Raw genomic sequence first — 13,013 nt, 5'->3', positions numbered from 1 at the left:
CTAACCCTCTCCCCGACCCCCTCCCTCCCCGACTCTCTCCCCGACCCTCTCCCTCCCGCCCCAACTCTCTCCTTCCCTGCCCAACTCCCTCTCCCTCCCTCCCCAACCCTCGCCCCAACTCCCTCACTCCATCCCCAACCTCCTCACTCATTCCCCAATCCTCTGGCCAACCCTCTCCCTCCCTCCCCAACCCTCTCGCCAACACTCTCCCTCCCTCCCCGACTCTCTCCCCGACCCCCTCCCTCCCCGACCCTCTCCCTCCCTCCCCAACTCTCTCCTTCCCTGCCTAACTCCCACTCCCTCCCTCCCCAACCCTCGCCCCAACCCCCTCACTCTCACTCCCCAACCCACTCCCTCCCCAATCCTCTGGCCAACACTCTCCCTCCCTCCCCAACCCCCTCCCTCCCCAACCCACCCCCTCCCCCCAACACCCCCCCAACCCTCTCCCCCCCATCTCCAACCCACCACCTCCCCAACCCACACCCTCCCCCCAACCCTCTCCCTCCTGCCCCAACTCTCTCCCCAACCCTCCCCAACCCCCTCCCTCCCCAACACAAACCCCAACCCCTTCCCTCCCCAACCCAAACCCCAACCCCCTCCCTCCCCAACCCACCCCCTCCCCCCAACAACCCCCCCAACCCTCTCCCCAAACCTCCCCCCAACCCTCTCCCTCCATCTCCAACCCACCACCTCCCCAACCCACAACCTCCCCCCCAACCGTCTGGCCCCCAACCCTCTCCCTCCTGCCCCAACCCCCTCCCCAACCCTCTCCAACTCCCGCCCCAACCCCCTCCCCAACCCTCTCCAACTCCCACCCCAACCCCCTCCCCAACCCTCTCCCTCGCCAACCCTCTCCCTCGCCAACACAAACCCCAACCCTCTCCCTCCCCAACCCCAACCCCCTCCCTCCCCAACCCTCTCCCCAACTCCCTCCCTCTCCCTCCCCAACCCTCTCCCCAAATCCCTCCCTCTCCCTCCCCAACCCTCTCCCCAAATCCCTCCCTCCCCAAACCAAACCCCAACCTACACTCTCCCCCGTCCCTCCCCAACCCTCCCTCCCTCCACAACTCCCTCCCCAACCCTCCCTCCCTCCACAACTCCCTCCCCAACCCTCCCTCCCTCCACAACTCCCTCCCCAACCCTCCCTCCCTCCACAACTCCCTCCCCAACCCTCCCTCCCTCCACAACTCCCTCCCCAACCCTCCCTCCCTCCACAACTCCCTCCCCAACCCTCCCTCCCTCCACAACTCCCTCCCCAACCCTCCCTCCCTCCACAACTCCCCCCCCAACCCTCCCTCCCTCCACAACTCCCCCCCCAACCCTCCCTCCCTCCACAACTCCCTCCCCAACCCTCCCTCCCTCCACAACTCCCTCCCCAACCCTCCCTCCCTCCACAACTCCCTCCCCAACCCTCCCTCCCTCCACAACTCCCTCCCCAACCCTCCCTCCCTCCACAACTCCCTCCCCAACCCTCCCTCCCTCCACAACTCCCTCCCCAACCCTCCCTCCCTCCACAACTCCCTCCCCAACCCTCCCTCCCTCCACAACTCCCTCCCACCACAACTCCCTCCCTCCACAACTCCCTCCCTCCACAACTCCCTCCCCCTCCCTCCACCACCCTCTCCCTCCCCCTCCCTCCACCACACTCTCCCTCCCCCTCCCTCCACCACACTCTCCCTCCCCCTCCCTCCACCACACTCTCCCTCCCCCTCCCTCCACCACACTCTCCCTCCCCCTCCCTCCACCACACTCTCCCTCCCCCTCCCTCCACCACCCTCTCCCTCCCCCTCCCTCCACCACCCTCTCCCTCCCCCTCCCTCCACCACCCTCTCCCTCCCCCTCCCTCCACCACCCTCTCCCTCCCCCTCCCTCCACCACCCTCTCCCTCCCCCTCCCTCCACCACCCTCTCCCTCCCCCTCCCTCCACCACCCTCTCCCTCCCCCTCCCTCCACCACCCTCTCCCTCCCCCTCCCTCCCCCTCCCTCCACCACCCTCTCCCTCCCCCTCCCTCCACCACCCTCTCCCTCCCCCTCCCTCCACCACCCTCTCCCTCCCCCTCCCTCCACCACCCTCTCCCTCCCCCTCCCTCCACCACCCTCTCCCTCCCCCTCCCTCCACCACCCTCTCCCTCCCCCTCCCTCCACCACCCTCTCCCTCCCCCTCCCTCCACCACCCTCTCCCTCCCCCTCCCTCCACCACCCTCTCCCTCCCCCTCCCTCCACCACCCTCTCCCTCCCCCTCCCTCCACCACCCTCTCCCTCCCCCTCCCTCCACCACCCTCTCCCTCCCCCTCCCTCCACCACCCTCTCCCTCCCCCTCCCTCCACCACCCTCTCCCTCCCCCTCCCTCCACCACCCTCTCCCTCCACCACCCTCTCCCTCCACCACCCTCTCCCTCCACCACCCTCTCCCTCCACCACCCTCTCCCTCCACCACCCTCTCCCTCCACCACCCTCTCCCTCCACCACCCTCTCCCTCCACCACCCTCTCCCTCCACCACCCTCTCCCTCCACCACCCTCTCCCTCCACCACCCTCTCCCTCCACCACCCTCCACCACCCTCTCCCTCCCCCTCCCTCCACCACCCTCTCCCTCCCCCTCCCTCCACCACCCTCTCCCTCCCCCTCCCTCCACCACCCTCTCCCTCCCCCTCCCTCCACCACCCTCTCCCTCCCCCTCCCTCCCCCTCCCTCCACCACCCTCTCCCTCCCCCTCCCTCCACCACCCTCTCCCTCCCTCCCCCTCCCTCCACCACCCTCTCCCTCCCCCTCCACCACCCTCTCCCTCCCCCTCCACCACCCTCTCCCTCCCCCTCCCTCCCCAACCCTCTCCCTCCCCCTCCCTCCCCAACCCTCTCCCTCCCACTCCCTCCCCAACCCTCTCCCTCCCACTCCCTCCCCAACCCTCTCCCTCCCCCTCCCTCCCCAACCCTCTCCCTCCCCAACCCTCCCCAACCCTCTCCCTCCCCCTCCCTCCCCAACCCTCTCCCTCCCCCTCCCTCCCCAACCCTCTCCCTCCCCCTCCCTCCCCAACCCTCTCCCTCCCCCTCCCTCCCCAACCCTCTCCCTCCCCCTCCCTCCCCAACCCTCTCCCTCCCTCCTCCCTCCCTCCCCCAACCCTCTCCCTCCCCCTCCCTCCCCAACCCTCTCCCTTCCCCTCCCTCCCCAACCCTCTCCCTTCCCCTCCCTCCCCAACCCTCTCCCTCCCCCTCCCTCCCCAACCCTCTCCCTCCCCCTCCCTCCCCAACCCTCTCCCTCCCCCTCCCTCCCCAACCCTCTCCCTCCCCCTCCCTCCCCAACCCTCTCCCTCCCCCTCCCTCTCCCTTCCCCTCCCTCCCCAACCCCCTCCCTCCCCAACCCTCTCCCTCCCCAACCCTCCACCACCCTCTCCCTCCCCCTCCCCCCACCACCCTCTCCCTCCCCCTCCCCCCACCACCCTCTCCCTCCCCCTCCCTCCACCACCCTCTCCCTCCCCCTCCCTCCACCACCCTCTCCCTCCCCCTCCCTCCACCACCCTCTCCCTCCCCCTCCCTCCACCACCCTCTCCCTCCCCCTCCCTCCACCACCCTCTCCCTCCCCCTCCCTCCACCACCCTCTCCCTCCCCCTCCCTCCACCACCCTCTCCCTCCCCCTCCCTCCACCACCCTCTCCCTCCCCCTCCCTCCACCACCCTCTCCCTCCCCCTCCCTCCCCCTCCCTCCACCACCCTCTCCCTCCCCCTCCCTCCACCACCCTCTCCCTCCCCCTCCCTCCACCACCCTCTCCCTCCCCCTCCCTCCCTCTCCCTCCACCACCCTCTCCCGCCCCCTCCCTCCACCACCCTCCCCCTCCCCCACCCTCCACCACCCTCTCCCTCCCCCTCCCCCTCCCTCCACCACCCTCTCCCTCCCCCTCCCTCCACCACCCTCTCCCTCCCCCTCCCTCCCCAACCCTCTCCCTCCCCCTCCCTCCCCAACCCTCTCCCTCCCCCTCCCTCCCCAACCCTCTCCCTCCCCCTCCCTCCCCAACCCTCTCCCTCCCCCTCCCTCCCCAACCCTCCCCCTCCCCCTCCCTCCCCAACCCTCTCCCTCCCCAACCCTCTCCCTTCCCCTCCCTCCCCAACCCCCTCCCTCCCCAACCCTCTCCCTCCCCAACCCTCCCCAACCCTCTCCCTCCCCCTCCCTCCCCAACCCTCTCCCTCCCCCTCCCTCCCCAACCCTCTCCCTCCCCCTCCCTCCCCAACCCTCTCCCTCCCCCTCCCTCCACAACCCTCTCCCTCCCCCTCCCTCCACAACCCTCTCCCTCCCCCTCCCTCCACAACCCTCTCCCTCCCCCTCCCTCCACAACCCTCTCCCTCCCCCTCCCTCCACAACCCTCTCCCTCCCCCTCCCTCCACAACCCTCTCCCTCCCCCTCCCTCCACAACCCTCTCCCTCCCCCTCCCTCCACAACCCTCTCCCTCCCCCTCCCTCCACAACCCTCTCCCTCCCCCTCCCTCCACAACCCTCTCCCTCCCCCTCCCTCCACAACCCTCTCCCTCCCCCTCCCTCCACAACCCTCTCCCTCCCCCTCACTCCACAACCCTCTCCCTCCCCCTCCCTCCACAACCCTCTCCCTCCCCCTCCCTCCACAACCCTCTCCCTCCCCCTCCCTCCACAACCCTCTCCCTCCCCAACCCTCCACAACCCTCTCCCTCCCCAACCCTCCACAACCCTCTCCCTCCCCAACCCTCCCCAACCCTCTCCCTCCCCAACCCTCCCCAACCCTCTCCCTCCCCAACCCTCCACAACCCTCTCCCGCCCCAACCCTCCACAACCCTCTCCCTCCCCAACCCTCTCCCTCCCCCTCCCTCCCCAACCCTCTCCCTCCCCCTCCCTCCCCAACCCTCTCCCTCCCCCTCCCTCCCCAACCCTCTCCCTCCCCCTCCCTCCATAACCCTCTCCCTCCCCCTCCCTCCCCAACCCTCTCCCTTCCCCTCCCTCCCCAACCCTCTCCCTCCCCCTCCCTCCCCAACCCTCTCCCTCCCCCTCCCTCCCCAACCCTCTCCCTCCCCAACCTTCTCCCTCCCCAACCTTCTCCCTCCCCCTCCCTCCACAACCCTCTCCCTCCCTCCACGACTCCCTCCCCAACCCTCTCCCTCCCCCACCCTCTCCCTCCCTCCACGACTCCCTCCCCCACCCTCTCCCTCCCTCCACGACTCCCTCCCCAACCCTCTCCCTCCCTCCACGACTCCCTCCCCAACCCTCTCCCTCCCTCCACGACTCCCTCCCCAACCCTCTCCCTCCCTCCACGACTCCCTCCCCAACCCTCTCCCTCCCTCCCCAACCCTCTCCCTCCCTCCCCAACCCTCTCCCTCCCTCCCCAACCCTCTCCCTCCCTCCCCAACCCTCTCCCTCCCTCCCCAACCCTCTCCCTCCCTCCCCAACCCTCTCCCTCCCTCCCCAACCCTCTCCCTTCCCCTCCCTCCCCAACCCTCTCCCTCCCCCACCCTCCCCAACCCTCTCCCTCCCCCACCCTCCCCAACCCTCTCCCTCCCCCACCCTCCCCAACCCTCTCCCTCCCCCACCCTCTCCCTCCCCCACCCTCTCCCTCCCCCACCCTCTCCCTCCCCCACCCTCTCCCTCCCCCACCCTCTCCCTCCCCCACCCTCTCCCTCCCCCACCCTCTCCCTCCCTCCACGACTCCCTCCCCCACCCTCTCCCTCCCTCCACGACTCCCTCCCCCACCCTCTCCCTCCCTCCACGACTCCCTCCCCCACCCTCTCCCTCCCTCCACGACTCCCTCCCCCACCCTCTCCCTCCCTCCACGACTCCCTCCCCCACCCTCTCCCTCCCTCCACGACTCCCTCCCCCACCCTCTCCCTCCCTCCACGACTCCCTCCCCACCCTCTCCCTCCCTCCACGACTCCCTCCCCAACCCTCTCCCTCCCTCCACGACTCCCTCCCCAACCCTCTCCCTCCCTCCACGACTCCCTCCCCAACCCTCTCCCTCCCTCCACGACTCCCTCCCCAACCCTCTCCCTCCCTCCACGACTCCCTCCCCAACCCTCTCCCTCCCTCCACGACTCCCTCCCCAACCCTCTCCCTCCCTCCACGACTCCCTCCCCAACCCTCTCCCTCCCTCCACGACTCCCTCCCCAACCCTCTCCCTCCCTCCACGACTCCCTCCCCAACCCTCTCCCTCCCTCCCCAACCCTCTCCCTCCCTCCCCAACCCTCTCCCTCCCGCCCCAACCCTCTCCCTCCCGCCCCAACCCTCTCCCTCCCGCCCCAACCCTCTCCCTCCCGCCCCAACCCTCTCCCTCCCGCCCCAACCCTCTCCCGAACCCTCCCCAACTCCTCCCAACTCCTCCCCAACCCTCCCCAACTCCCTCCCCAACTCCCTCCCCAACCCTCCCCAACTCCCTCCCCAACTCCCTCCCCAACTCCCTCCCCAACTCCCTCCCCAACCCTCTCCAACTCCCTCCCCAACCCTCTCCAACTCCCTCCCCAACCCTCTCCAACTCCCTCCCCAACCCTCTCCAACTCCCTCCCCAACCCTCTCCAACTCCCTCCCCAACCCTCTCCAACTCCCTCCCCAACCCTCTCCAACTCCCTCCCCAACCCTCTCCAACTCCCTCCCCAACCCTCTCCAACTCCCTCCCCAACCCTCTCCAACTCCCTCCCCAACCCTCTCCAACTCCCTCCCCAACCCTCTCCAACTCCCTCCCCAACCCTCTCCAACTCCCTCCCCAACCCTCTCCAACTCCCTCCCCAACCCTCTCCAACTCCCTCCCCAACCCTCTCCAACTCCCTCCCCAACCCTCTCCAACTCCCTCCCCAACCCTCTCCAACTCCCTCCCCAACCCTCTCCAACTCCCTCCCCAACCCTCTCCAACTCCCTCCCCAACCCTCTCCAACTCCCTCCCCAACCCTCTCCAACTCCCTCCCCAACCCTCTCCAACTCCCTCCCCAACCCTCTCCAACTCCCTCCCCAACCCCCTCCCCAACCCTCTCCAACTCCCTCCCCAACCCTCTCCAACTCCCTCCCCAACCCTCTCCAACTCCCTCCCCAACCCTCTCCAACTCCCTCCCCAACCCTCTCCAACTCCCTCCCCAACCCGCTCCAACTCCCTCCCCAACCCGCTCCAACTCCCTCCCCAACCCGCTCCAACTCCCTCCCCAACCCTCTCCAACTCCCTCCCCAAGCCTCTCCAACTCCCTCCCCAACCCTCTCCAACTCCCTCCCCAAGCCTCTCCAACTCCCTCCCCAACCCTCCCCAACTCTCTCCCCAACCCCCTCCCTCCCCAACTCTCTCCCCAACCCCCTCCCTCCCCAACTCTCTCCCCAACCCCCTCCCTCCCCAACTCTCTCCCCAACCCCCTCCCTCCCCAACTCTCTCCCCAACCCCCTCCCTCCCCAACTCTCTCCCCAACCCCCTCCCTCCCCAACTCTCTCCCCAACCCCCACCCTCCCTCCCCAAACCTCTCCCCAACTCCCGCCCTCCCCAACCCCCTCCCTCCCCAACCCCCACCCCATCCCTCCCTCCCCAACCCCCACCCCAACCCCCCCTCCCCCTCCCCAACCCCCCCTCCCCAACCCCCCCTCCCCCTCCCCAACCCCCTCCTCCTCCCCCACCCCCCTCCCCCTCCTCCACCCCCCTCCCCCATCCCCCTCCCCCACCCCCCTCCCCAACTCCCTCCCTCCCAGCCCAACCCCCACCCCAACCCCCTCCCCCACCCCAACTTCCTCCCCCCTCCCCAACCCCCTCCCGCCTCCCCCACCCTCCCACCCTCCCCCCTCCTTCTCCACTCCCTCCCTCCCCAACACTCTCCCTCCCTCCACAACTCCCTCCCCAACCCTCTCCCTCCACAACTCCCTCCCCAACCCCATCTCCCTCCCTCTCCCCATCCCCATCTCCCTCCCTCTCCCCAAACCCCTTTCCCCCCCCACCCCCCCTCTCCAACCCCTTCTCAACACAAGCCCCTCCCCAACCCTCTCCCCCACGACCCAACTCTCTCCCCAACCCTCTCCCTCCCTCCCCAACCATCTCCCTCCCCAACTCTCTCCACAATCCACTCCCTCCCTCCCCAACTCTCTCCCTCCCCAACGCCCGCCCCAACCCCCTCCCCCCTCCCCAACTCCCTCCCCAACCCTTTCCCTCCCTCCACAACATCCTTCCCAACCCTCTCCCACCCTCAACACCCTCCCCAACCTTCTCCCTCCCTCCCCAACCCCATCTCCCTACCTCCCCAACCCTCTGCCTCCCTCCCCAACTCTCTACCCAACCCTCTCCTTCCATCCCCAACTCCCTCCCCAACCCTCTCCTTCCCTCCCCAACCCCCTCTCCAAACCCCTCCAAGCCCCTCCCCAACGCATTCTCCCCTCCCCAACTCTCCGCCAATTCGCTCTCTCCCCAATTTGCTCTCTCCCCAAACCCCCGCCTCCCTCCCCAACCCCGTCCGCCCCACCCAACCCTCCCCCTGCCCAACCCTCCCCCTGCCCAACCCCATCTCCCTCCCTCCCCATCCCTCTCCCCAACCCCATCTCCCTCCCTCCCCATCCCTCTCCCCAACCCCATCTCCCTCCCTCCCCATCCCTCTCCCCAACCCCATCTCCCTCCCTCCCCATCCCTCTCCCCAACCCCATCTCCCTCCCTCCCCATCCCTCTCCCCAACCCCATCTCCCTCCCTCCCCATCCCTCTCCCCAACCCCATCTCCCTCCCTCCCCATCCCTCTCCCCAACCCCATCTCCCTCCCTCCCCATCCCTCTCCCCAACCCCATCTCCCTCCCTCCCCATCCCTCTCCCCAACCCCATCTCCCTCCCTCCCCATCCCTCTCCCCAACCCCATCTCCCTCCCTCCCCATCCCTCTCCCCAACCCCATCTCCCTCCCTCCCCATCCCTCTCCCCAACCCCATCTCCCTCCCTCCCCATCCCTCTCCCCAACCCCATCTCCCTCCCTCCCCATCCCTCTCCCCAACCCCATCTCCCTCCCTCCCCATCCCTCTCCCCAACCCCATCTCCCTCCCTCCCCATCCCTCTCCCCAACCCCATCTCCCTCCCTCCCCATCCCTCTCCCCAACCCCATCTCCCTCCCTCCCCATCCCTCTCCCCAACCCCATCTCCCTCCCTCCCCATCCCTCTCCCCAACCCCATCTCCCTCCCTCCCCATCCCTCTCCCCAACCCCATCTCCCTCCCTCCCCATCCCTCTCCCCAACCCCATCTCCCTCCCTCCCCATCCCTCTCCCCAACCCCATCTCCCTCCCTCCCCATCCCTCTCCCCAACCCCATCTCCCTCCCTCCCCATCCCTCTCCCCAACCCCATCTCCCTCCCTCCCCATCCCTCTCCCCAACCCCATCTCCCTCCCTCCCCATCCCTCTCCCCAACCCCATCTCCCTCCCTCCCCATCCCTCTCCCCAACCCCATCTCCCTCCCTCCCCATCCCTCTCCCCAACCCCATCTCCCTCCCTCCCCATCCCTCTCCCCAACCCCATCTCCCTCCCTCCCCATCCCTCTCCCCAACCCCATCTCCCTCCCTCCCTTCCCTCTCCCCAACCCATCTCCCTCCCTCCCCATCCCTCTCCCCAACCCCATCTCCCTCCCTCCCCATCCCTCTCCCCAACCCCATCTCCCTCCCTCCCCATCCCTCTCCCCAACCCCATCTCCCTCCCTCCCCATCCCTCTCCCCAACCCCATCTCCCTCCCTCCCCATCCCTCTCCCCAACCCCATCTCCCTCCCTCCCCATCCCTCTCCCCAACCCCATCTCCCTCCCTCCCCATCCCTCTCCCCAACCCCATCTCCCTCCCTCCCCATCCCTCTCCCCAACCCCATCTCCCTCCCTCCCCATCCCTCTCCCCAACCCCATCTCCCTCCCTCCCCATCCCTCTCCCCAACCCCATCTCCCTCCCTCCCCATCCCTCTCCCCAACCCCATCTCCCTCCCTCCCCATCCCTCTCCCCAACCCCATCTCCCTCCCTCCCCATCCCTCTCCCCAACCCCATCTCCCTCCCTCCCCATCCCTCTCCCCAACCCCATCTCCCTCCCTCCCCATCCCTCTCCCCAACCCCATCTCCCTCCCTCCCCATCCCTCTCCCCAACCCCATCTCCCTCCCTCCCCATCCCTCTCCCCAACCCCATCTCCCTCCCTCCCCATCCCTCTCCCCAACCCCATCTCCCTCCCTCCCCATCCCTCTCCCCAACCCCATCTCCCTCCCTCCCCATCCCTCTCCCCAACCCCATCTCCCTCCCTCCCCATCCCTCTCCCCAACCCCATCTCCCTCCCTCCCCATCCCTCTCCCCAACCCCATCTCCCTCCCTCCCCATCCCTCTCCCCAACCCCATCTCCCTCCCTCCCCATCCCTCTCCCCAACCCCATCTCCCTCCCTCCCCATCCCTCTCCCCAACCCCATCTCCCTCCCTCCCCATCCCTCTCCCCAACCCCATCTCCCTCCCTCCCCATCCCTCTCCCCAACCCCATCTCCCTCCCTCCCCATCCCTCTCCCCAACCCCATCTCCCTCCCTCCCCATCCCTCTCCCCAACCCCATCTCCCTCCCTCCCCATCCCTCTCCCCAACCCCATCTCCCTCCCTCCCCATCCCTCTCCCCAACCCCATCTCCCTCCCTCCCCATCCCTCTCCCCAACCCCATCTCCCTCCCTCCCCATCCCTCTCCCCAACCCCATCTCCCTCCCTCCCCATCCCTCTCCCCAACCCCATCTCCCTCCCTCCCCATCCCTCTCCCCAACCCCATCTCCCTCCCTCCCCATCCCTCTCCCCAACCCCATCTCCCTCCCTCCCCATCCCTCTCCCCAACCCCATCTCCCTCCCTCCCCATCCTCTCCCCAACCCCATCTCCCTCCCTCCCCATCCCTCTCCCCAACCCATCTCCCTCCCTCCCCATCCCTCTCCCCAACCCCATCTCCCTCCCTCCCCATCCCTCTCCCCAACCCCATCTCCCTCCCTCCCATCCCTCTCCCCAACCCCATCTCCCCTCCCTCCCCATCCCTCTCCCCAACCCCATCCCCCTCCCTCCCCATCCCTCTCCCCAACCCCATCTCCCTCCCTCCCCATCCCTCTCCCCAACCCCATCTCCCTCCCTCCCCATCCCCTCTCCCTCCTCCCCATCTCTCCCCACCCCATCTCCTCCCTCCCATCCCTCTCCCAACCCCATCTCCCTCCCTCCCCATCCCTCTCCCCAACCCCATCTCCCTCCCTCCCCATCCCTCTCCCCAACCCCATCTCCCTCCCTCCCCATCCCTCTCCCCAACCCCATCTCCCTCCCTCCCCATCCCTCTCCCCAACCCCATCTCCCTCCCTCCCATCCCGCTCCCCAACCCCATCTCCCTCCCTCCCCATCCCTCTCCCCAACCCCATCTCCCTCCCTCCCCATCCCTCTCCCCAACCCCATCTCCCTCCCTCCCCATCCCTCTCCCCAACCCCATCTCCCTCCCTCCCCATCCCTCTCCCCAACCCCATCTCCCTCCCTCCCCATCCCTCTCCCCCAACCCCATCTCCCTCCCTCCCCATCCCTCTCCCCAACCCCATCTCCCTCCCTCCCCATCCCTCTCCCCAACCCCATCTCCCTCCCTCCCCATCCCTCTCCCCAACCCCATCTCCCTCCCTCCCCATCCCTCTCCCCAACCCCATCTCCCTCCCTCCCCATCCCTCTCCCCAACCCCATCTCCCTCCCTCCCCATCCCTCTCCCCAACCCTCTCCCCAACCCCATCTCCCTCCCTCCCCATCCCTCTCCCCAACCCCATCTCCCTCCCTCCCCAACCCTCTCCCCAACCCCATCTCCCTCCCTCCCCATCCCTCTCCCCAACCCCATCTCCCTCCCTCCCCATCCCTCTCCCCAACCCCATCTCCCTCCCTCCCCAACCCTCTCCCCATCCCTCTCCCTCCCCATCCCTTTCCCCCCCACCCCCTCCCCAACCCCTTCCCCCCAACACAAGCCCCTCCCCAACCCTCTCCCCCACTACCCAACTCTCTCCCCAACCATCTCCCTCTCCAACTCTCTCCACAATCCACTCCCTCCCTCCCCAACTCTCTCCCTCCCTCCCCAACCCTCTCCCCAACCCCCTCCCCAACCCTCTCCCTCCCTCCACAACATCCTTCCCAACCCTCTCCCTCCCTACCCAACACCCTCCCCAACCCCATCTCCCTACCTCCCCAAATCCCCTCCCCAACTCTCTACCAAACCCTCTCCTTCCATCCCCAACTCTCTCCAAACCCCTCCAAGCCCCTCCCCAACCCCCTCGCCAACCCAGTCCCCTCTCCCCAACTCTCTCCGCCCCTCCCCAACTCGCTCCCCAATTTGCTCCCTCCCCAACCCCGCCTCCCTCCCCAAACCCCTCACTCCCCAACCCCGTCTGCCTCCCCACCCAACCAACACCCCCCCCCACCAAACCCTCTCCCTCCCCCTCCCCCAACCCACCCCCTCCCCCAACTCTCTCCCCCCTCCCCCTCCCAACACACACACACCCCCCTCCCCCTCCCAACACACACACACCCCCCTCCCCCTCCCAACACACACACACCCCCCTCCCCCTCCCAACACACACACACCCCCCTCCCCCTCCCAACACACACACACCCCCTCCCAACGCTCCCTCTCTCTTTCCCGCTTTTAATACTCATAACTTACTCCAATACGCGCTTAAATTTAACCTTTTTAAACTCCAAAAATTACCTCCAGCCCCATAATCTCTGATTTTCTCACGAACATTTCGCGTTCCAAGTGTTCGAAGTTATTTTCCACAGTGATTTTCATACGGTTTTTCTAAACCCGAACTGAACGCGACCCCGAGGTCCCGTAACCACCTTTAATAAAGCAAAATCCTTGAAAACATCTCACCTGCCGCTGTCAGGGAAGAAGCCAACAGCCAACATCGTTGCAAAAACTCTACCATTTGCTCTCGAGCAAACGCTATACGAACGATGCAGGGATCTTGTTGCTGGGGGCGGGGCCCGTTACCGCTAGCGGGGCCACTCAAGCGTGCGGGGAATTTAATTTCTCAGCTCCGAAGCCAGGTCGTTTAGGCGCATGCGCCCCGA

The 13,013-nt window shown here is 68.1% G+C and overlaps 1 protein-coding gene across 2 annotated transcripts in view; it reads right to left on the bottom strand.

The window, feature by feature from the left end:
• si:ch211-107o10.3 (uncharacterized protein LOC407663 homolog) overlaps positions 1 to 12,975 on the bottom strand; it is a 37,169-nt gene extending 24,194 nt beyond the window's left edge. For both annotated transcript variants that reach the window (XM_041175324.1, XM_041175325.1), the window contains exon 1: positions 12,814 to 12,975. In XM_041175324.1, coding sequence (XP_041031258.1) covers positions 12,814 to 12,868 — 55 coding nt within the window. In that variant the 5' untranslated portion in view covers positions 12,869 to 12,975. The remainder of the gene's footprint in view (positions 1 to 12,813) is intronic.
• Positions 12,976 to 13,013: the final 38 nt, after the last annotated feature.

This window comes from Carcharodon carcharias, chromosome 26, assembly GCF_017639515.1.
Source record: "Carcharodon carcharias isolate sCarCar2 chromosome 26, sCarCar2.pri, whole genome shotgun sequence".
Lineage (NCBI taxonomy): Eukaryota > Metazoa > Chordata > Chondrichthyes > Lamniformes > Lamnidae > Carcharodon > Carcharodon carcharias.
Note: the sequence above shows the minus strand (reverse complement) of the source record. Positions and strands in the feature narration are given on the sequence as shown.